At 47.0% G+C, this 8,242-nt stretch overlaps 1 protein-coding gene across 4 annotated transcripts; it reads left to right on the top strand.

Annotated features, from left to right (window-relative positions):
• The first annotated feature begins 560 nt into the window (after positions 1-560).
• On the top strand, positions 561-7,972 carry NYX (nyctalopin). Of its 4 annotated transcripts, XM_061359319.1 has the most exons (4): positions 561-1,851; positions 1,995-2,087; positions 2,266-2,316; positions 5,640-7,972. In XM_061359319.1, exons 3-4 carry the CDS (start codon positions 2,295-2,297, stop codon positions 7,037-7,039), a joined length of 1,422 nt encoding a protein of 473 aa, XP_061215303.1. In that variant the 5' UTR covers positions 561-1,851; positions 1,995-2,087; positions 2,266-2,294; the 3' UTR covers positions 7,040-7,972. The 4 variants fall into 4 exon arrangements, with proteins under 4 accessions (XP_061215303.1, XP_061215301.1, XP_061215300.1 ...); XM_061359317.1 differs by having other exon boundaries at positions 1,995-2,316; XM_061359318.1 differs by having other exon boundaries at positions 562-2,087; positions 2,266-2,341.
• Positions 7,973-8,242: the final 270 nt, after the last annotated feature.

The following is an 8,242-nucleotide window of genomic DNA, read 5'->3' as shown; positions in this document are numbered from 1 at the left end:
AGCTCACTTTCTGGGGCTCAGCGGTTCTTCATGTCCCATCCCGTTGTTCTCTTACTTTGCACATGGAAGAAGAGCAGTTAGGCACAGGAGAGCCCCAGAATCTCAGAAGAAATCGGGTGTCTTGGTGCAGATCAGCCCCTCCTTGCTTCTGATGAGCAATTTAGCACTGCTGTGTGAACCAAACAGCAGGTCTCCCTTGGGAGAAGCTGACTGATCACTTGCCAAATTGTCCCTGAGTCCCACTTAATGTCCTTGCCCACTGCCTCCACCCCTTGTGCACCTGGGGAGAGACAAAATTTGTGGTAGCACTGCCAGGGCTCTGGCAAATGTTGGGGAAAAAGGAGCTGGGAACAGTATTTCCCCTCCTCCCCTCTAGTTTTCTTCATGGACCAAAGGCCACTCACTGATAAGCTTTCTGTGATCAGACAGGTTGTGGCTTCCCAGTATTCCCATGGGAACCAGGACCTTCAGGGGAACATGAGCTGCCCCAGGACTGGTATCACCAGACGGTCCTACTTGTGTTCCCACCTCTGCTGTCTGCGCCAGCAGCTTCAGCTCTATGGTGGAAGCAGCAACACACCTGTGTGCAGCTTTGCAAATCTCTTTCCTCCTCTGTGCAAAGCAGCGTGGTGCAAAGATGGGGGGTTGGTATAACAGGGTGGTGGAGAAAGGTGTTTCAGATAAAATCAGTTCTATATGGGTCAACCCCTGCCCTCCAGCCTGCCCCCCCAGCACCAGCCTGCTTACCTGTTGTTTAGATGGGCACAGATCTCCTGAGGTGCCAGCCAGACAACTGAAGACTGAGGAAAAAACAAAGCAAATCAAACCTGATGTAGCTGGGTGCTTTTATCTGCAGGTAGAGCTGAGCAGCAGCAGGCTGGTTCCCAGCTGAGTCTTTCCTTCTGTATCAAGTATAAATTCACCAGGTATTCCATTTCCTGGGGAAAAAAAAAAAAAAAGAGAGCAGAATAATTCACTTAGAAATAAAGAGTAGAGCTATTTTTTTCCTCTGTCATGGTGAATGCAATTACCTAAGGCATGGGAGGCTGAGATAACTCATCCAGCCCCCACTTTCCAAAGAAACCATCATCATTCTGTCAGAAAAGGCTTTAAAAACCCATTCACATCCTGAATGCTAAAACATCGCCACATACAGAACCTGTCCTTATGATTTCCATGCACCAGCTGCAGCACTGCAATCAAAGCACACTCAGGGCAGAGTTCATTATTATCAGGACCATATATACACCACACAAGCTCCCTGTGTTTGCTGACCCTTCTGTTGCTGTTGGCAACTCTGTCCTTCAGGAGCAACTCCTAGCAAAGCAAAGCATACTGGTATTCTGTTACCAGCATGTGAGCCACACTGGGGCTGGGAAAGCGTGCATGGGGAGAGACCAAAACTGTGTCTGGGGAGTTCAGTGAAGGGAAACTATAAGCCTGCACTTGCCTCCAGTTATAATCCCATTTGGGCTGCACCCCCCACTCCCACCTCCTGTGCCATTACATAATGGGCAGTGCAGTAATACTTTCAGCAATGCTGTTTGAATGGCAGCAGTCCAATTCTGGACTGTATTTTATCTTCTTTTTTTAACGGTGGGGTGGGGAGAGGGGGTTGGCAGAGGGGAGAAAGCATCAGTTTGGTTTGTCTGCAATCCCTGTTTTGCTTTGGGAGCTTTAGAGGACAGACACATTCTTCTATCTCCGCTAATCCTCCTCTGATACAGAGGATTTTCCTGCCATTAAATGATAGCTTGTGAGAAAAAAAAATGCCAACTTTTCAGAGACTGACTCGTATGGCTAATGGCAGCCTCATGAGCAGGAGGGAGAGCACAGCCACTGCCTGGCTAGGTAAGCAATGCATCCAAATGACTTCTGCTGGGAATTTTAGCTTCAACTTTTTGATGATAAGCTGGTTATGCACCTCGGGACCAGCACCTATTTCCTGGGGACATGGCCAGTCTCTTACTATTAGTGATCTTTTCCCACCTCAGATGATAGGAACCTGCCTTTGGAACCACTGGTGGAAATGATGCAGATGAGGAGCTGAAAAGGAGTTTTACAGAGCTGCAGGATTCCCTGAGAAGGTCAGTGGTAGAAGAAAGATACTCACCAGGAAGGTGCTGGGGACTTCTTCAGTTTGACTGTGTGTGGGAGAGGAGCTTTTTCCATCATCTTCCTTTCTAAACATAGATCTCATTGTGGGAAAATGATGCAGGGAAATGAGAGAGGATGAAACCTGTGTCTGTTCTTGTGTGTTTCTAGATCCTTCAAGTTTGCTTTCCAGGCCTGAAATGCCACTAGTGAATAATCAAGGTAATGTTTGCCGTCATTTTAAATGGTGAGTATACTCTTATTTGGCATTACCTAGTAACGGATTAGACAGGTCGTTTGGAAAGATGTAGGGTAAACGCTCAGTTATTGCAATCATAGTTTCTTTACCCTTCTAAAAACTCTGCAAACATTTTTTTGGTCACTCAATTTTCTTTTCAAATACTGAATTGCCATAGTATTTAAAAGGGCAAAGGAGATCATCCCTGGGTGGAATTTTGTTTATGCCTTAATACAATTATTTTTCCCTTACTGCTGTATTTCACCCTTAAACAAACATCTCATTTGAGACCCTCTGTGTCAGTAAGTTGGAGGCATCTTCCAGCTGCTGCCCTGTCTGCTACCACAGTGTTAAAAGCAAAGAACATCCTTTTTGGGGAAGGGGTAAAGAAGAAGAGGTGGGAATGTTTCCAGCTATGTTGGTCAGAGGAAATCTGGCTAACAAAGGAGATGTGATCTCCTGTGCTCTGAGCAGCAGCTCTCCAGAGGGTTTGGTAAGGTTCAGATGGAGGATTTTTTCTGACTTCCTTTGCAAGAGAAAGAGGGAAAATTGCCACAAAGGCTGTGGTGCTGAGGGGCTCTTACTTCCAAGGGGATGTTTCGTCATTGGATGGTCCTTGAGTGCTTGTTTTCCATGTACTGTTCAATGCAAAGAGATACGCTTGTAAATAGAGATCTTAGAAGTGTGCTGTGAAATGCCACTATCAGGAGACCCAGATTTGGCCTTAAAAAAATCTTCTGTGTATAAGGAAAACAGGCTGGATATGGCTTGAGTACAGACATTTCCTTTATCAAGTGATTAAAGGACAATCAGGAAGTGGATTTCATTATCAGCATGCTCATTCTTACACTGCACATGGTGTACACAGCTGCTGGGGGAGGTCTGCTTTGAAGGTCAGAGATGTGTCTGAGCTTGGGATAGTTGTAGCTAAACATTGAGCTTGTTTGAGACAGGCTCACATACAGGACTGCCTATGCACATACGCCCCTCTGGATGTCACCCTGAGCCCACACAAGGCTCTCATGCCAGCAGCAACGCTTGCATCCATCATTTTCCAAACAGCCACCTGTGTTTAGGCATTTGGGAACAGGCAAATCCTTAATCTGTCTGCCCCTCAGTTTATGTAACTGCTTAACAAAAACAACAAGTGCCCCTGTTTGCAAGCAACAGTGTGGACTGGTGCATAGGGTAGCAAAGGAGGGAGCCCCTGGGCAGCCTGCACGAAGCAAGAGCAGTCTGAAGCCAGCATGTTTTCTGCTCTCCAGTCCTCAGGCTCCTCACATGTTGTCTGCTCAGAGCCTTGACTGAAGGAGACTTCCCATTAGCTGTGCCTGTTAGATAAGAGCTCAGGAAACGAGAAAAGAGCATAAAAGAAAACAAAATAACAAGCCTGTCTAAAATCCTTTCCACCTCTCAGAGTCCTTCACTATCATATATCCTTGAGGTCATGCTGTTTTGCTAATACTCGGGTCACGATAGTGTGGCGAGACTTGATGGGACCTGAATTTCAATAGAACCTTCAGCTAAAGTCCTTCTGGAATGCTCCCTCCACGTATCTAAATCCCTTTTCTACATGCAATGGCCAGGTTAGTTTGAACAGAACCAGGCTAGGCCGCTCCTGGGTTGATGTCCTATTAGTGGGAACTTGCCTAGCATCTGGTTTTGCAAGACTGCCTAAAGAAGTAACAGGTAGCATAAACTCAAATATAGTTTCATGCATGCTGCCTTCAGACAGAACGGAGAAAGGGCAGAGTTACTGCAGTTCGAGCTATAGGTTGGTCTGTACATAAAAGCCTTAGGGGCTGCAAAAATAAAAGCTTTATGCTTGCTGAAGCTGATGCTTCCTGGCATATCACCTCACATGTCTATCTTAATAAAAATGCCTTTTGGGAATACAGCTGTAATGGGCAATTATTGTGCTGCAAACTGGCAGTGAGAAGCAGCCCAGCTGCTGGAAGGTTCCCTCTCCAGTCAGCAGGAGCGTGGGGGAAAGCCTGTCCCTTGGCCCCTGGGGCCAGATAGGCACATAGCAGCAGCAATGTGATCCCAGCAGCGCTGCAATAAAGTGGCTGTTGGTGAAACTGTTGGTATCTCATGTCTCGCTGAAAAAAGTATAAAAGGATTATACTTGTGTGGGTGCTGATAAACTTCAGCAGAAAAAGCAGGCAGTAGCAATACCACCATTTCCTGCTAGTGACTACCTGGAGAATCTGCTGGTGTGGCTGTTCATTTTGTTGAGCAGCAGGTGGGATGTGCCTATGAGAGCAATAACAAAATGAGCTCTGCCTTCAGTTCTTCCTTTCTAATGAGTTTATTTTGCAGATGCCTGGCTGACAGGACGTTTTTCCCCACAAAAATGCCTGTCCATGGGGGATGATGTTTCCCATTCCTTTCATCCTTCTCTGATTTCTCCCCAAGAGTTTTCTCCTTCTCTTCCTCATTGTACATCCACTTGCATGGGACTAACTTGAAAAGAAACCACAGTAGCCACATACGTTCCACATCAGGCTTGTAAAAGGTCAAAGCAGCTGCTCCCATCAAGCATGAGGCACTATGGTGACTGTCTCAGGAACTGGCAAAACAATAAAAACTATGCTGGAGGTCCAAAGTATCTCATCATGAAGAAAGCAGCTGAACAATATCTGTAAACTTGTTTTTCCTCATGCTGTTCTACCAATACACACTGGGAATGTATTTTTAAACACTGTACTGCGTCCTTAAGAGCTGTTAGTTCCCCTTGCAGTGCTACACCAGCTCATGGCTCTGGTGGAGAAATATTAGGTTGAATGAACAAGAAAAGAAAGAAGCAAAAGGCATGAATTTGACATGCCCCAAGCAACTAACTGATCACTCCAGACCACTGTCAGACTAGCATAGACTGTGCTCCCCTCTTCCCCACCCAGAAATACTGCAACCCATACACAGCTTCTGACCTTCAAAGCATCTCTGCCTGCTCCCTGGCCAAACCATTTCCCCATCACCTTGCAGAGAGGCCAACCACTGAGATTCAGGTGTGTCCACCTCTTAGGGGGAGAAATTAATGAGGGATGATATTCTAGATGATGTGTTTACACACACACACAGACACACACACAGACACACACACCTTCTTAGAAGGTTTAAAGACCCAGCAGATTTTCAGGAATCTTTCATGAGAACTTCCTGGTCAGCACCGAGGGTGACAATTATCCTGGCTAGAAGGGAGGCAAAGATAGCATAATTTCTTTCTCCTGTTATGACTAATATATTTGTATCCTGATTCTCTCCTCCCATCCCTCCATGGGGATGGCATGTTCCTCTCTGACAGTGATCCTTTGGGTCCCCCATGTCCATGCGGTGTGGGCCTGTGTGCGGTCCTGCCCTGCCAACTGCGTGTGCACTCAAGAGCGGAGCTGCTCCGTCCTCTGTGATCGTGTTGGTCTGGGGCAGATCCCTAGCCAGTTCCCTTGTGAAGCCTCCTCTATCAACCTGGACAAAAACAGCATCAAGTTTCTCTCCGAGAGGGCCTTTGGGACCTTGCCTTCCCTCAAGTCCCTGTCTCTGAATCACAACAATATCTCCTTCATCACCCCAGGGGCTTTCAAGGGGCTGCCCAGCTTGACTGAGCTGAAGATGGCCCACAATGAGTACATTCGCTATCTCCACACGCGGACTTTCACTGCCCTCAAACGGCTGGTGAAGCTGGACCTGGCGGACTGCAACCTTTTCAACATCCCTGACAGGATCTTCATTGAGCTGCCTGCTCTACAGGAGCTCTTCTGCTTTCAGAACAACTTCCGGAGGATCCCAGGTGCCATCAGGGGCATGGAGAACCTGACCCATGTTTACCTGGAGAGAAACAGGATTGAAGCGGTAGCCTATAACTCCCTGCAGGGCCTGACCAAGTTGAAATACCTGAATCTGCAGGACAACAAGATAAATGTGGTTCATGAGCGAGCTTTTCAGGGCTGCCAGAAGATGGAATACCTGTATCTGAATGACAATTTGATCAGCGAGCTTCCAGAAAACTCCTTTGATGGCCTGAGGTGCCTGAAGATGCTCAACCTAGGGGGGAATTTTCTTAGGAACATATCCAACACTTGGTTCAGGGACCTGGGGGAGCTGGAGGTACTCTACCTGGATCGCAACAGGATCAACTACATTGAGGATGGGGCTTTTGAAAACCTCACCAGCCTGGTTGCGTTGCACTTGAACAGCAACAACCTGACAACCCTGCCCTTTTCTGTCTTCCAGCCGGTTTACTTCCTTGGGCGGCTGTACCTCTTCCGCAATCCCTGGGAGTGTGACTGCCGCATCGAGTGGCTGAAGGAGTGGATGGAGAATTACAGGCTTGTCAGGGATATTCCCTGTGCTTCCCCCTCCTCAGTAGCTGGGATTGACCTAATGGACGTGCTCTTTGAGAGATCTCCAGAAGGTTACTGTCTTGACCCGGCTGAGCTAAATGTCACGTCTGAAGGCCCAACCCCAAGTGGAGAGCCTTGGTCTACTACAGAGAGCAAGTTCAATAGCCTTATCTCCAAACTCCTGCTCCAGATGGGCCTTTCTGAAGAGGTGGCAAATACCACTGAAGTCTACAGTAACACCACACAGCTGGATGGACTGACTGATGGGGTTTCTTCTGGGGTGGGGCAAGACACAATGGAGGCTGTCTCCTTCTCTTTTTACCTTCCAGCACTTTTTACAGTGATTGTTTGGCAATGCAAATAGTCCAAGGGCTACATGAAGCATGGATCCTGCGTAAGCATTCCTGTACCTACTCAAGTCATTAGGGAAAAGTTTGTATTATGAGCCTCCAATATATAACTGGCTCCAAACTCTCCCACGATGGGTTGGTTGATCTGGCTCCTGATTCTCCTGGGAGCTGGTGGGATCTGGTTCAAGGCTGGGTCACACTCCAGGTGAGAAGCCTGTCCTGTGGGTTCTTAGAGCCACCCAAACACTCACATTGCTGTGTGGAAGATGAGCAATGAAAGGATAGCTGTAAGGTTGAGTTTCACTTAGATACATGCAATGGCTCCTGCTGGGAGCAGAGGGAAGAGCAGTCTGTATGGATGGCAGTACAGTACTCTGTATTCTGTTGGGCCAACTCCAGTTGACCAAATTGTCCGCTTTATAAGAGAAAGACAAGGAATCAAAAGCACCCCCCTCTTCATATCCTGACAGACACCCACATCCACAGTGGGTGCTTCTAGATGCTGGCAAACTGATTTCCACCAGCATGTGTGGGGGGAACAGGGCTGTCCTGAGCAGCATCCAGGGATGCAACACTAGCCGTTGTGAGCAAGAGAACAGCATCTGGGCATGGTGCCAGCCCCAGGCTGGGCTGGGGTGGGCTGGGCTGGGCACATTCTTCTCTGGGGAAAAGCTATTTAAACTGAACAGCTTACTTACTAACATTGTTTCAATGTGTTTTTATTTCTCAGTTAGTATATTGTTTCAAGGAACATATTGTTTTTATTTGTAGATTATTTAATGGCATGAAGGGAGGGGCAGAAAATTGCAATGAAAAAGGCATCCACGCCCTGCTAAATATTTTGTATTTCCACCACTAACGTGTACCATATAGCATGTCTTATTATGCTGTACAACCAACCATGCCATCATTTTCTTTCATAGAATCATAGAATGGTTTGGGTTGGAAGGGACCTTGGGTGACATGGTTTAGTGTGAGGTGTCCCTGCCCATGGCAGGGGGATTAGAACTAGATTATTTTAAGGTCTTTCCCAACCCTAACTATTCTATGATTCTATGATCTAGTTCCCCAATCCCCCTGTTATGGGCAGGGACACCTCACACTAGACCAGGTTGATCAAAGCCTCATCCATATAGCATCTAACATGTTTTTTCTTTGAAATCTTTGATGAAAGCTGCTAATATGATCAGAAATAATTATCGTGCTTTATGCGTCAG

This window comes from Neopsephotus bourkii, unplaced genomic scaffold (genome assembly GCF_033783945.1).
Source record: "Neopsephotus bourkii isolate Nb327-2 ecotype Australia unplaced genomic scaffold, CSIRO-AGI_Nbou_v1 NB_962, whole genome shotgun sequence".
Taxonomy (NCBI): Eukaryota; Metazoa; Chordata; class Aves; order Psittaciformes; family Psittacidae; genus Neopsephotus; species Neopsephotus bourkii.
The sequence above is the reverse complement of the archived record's forward strand: the minus strand, read 5'-3'. Positions and strand labels throughout refer to the sequence as shown.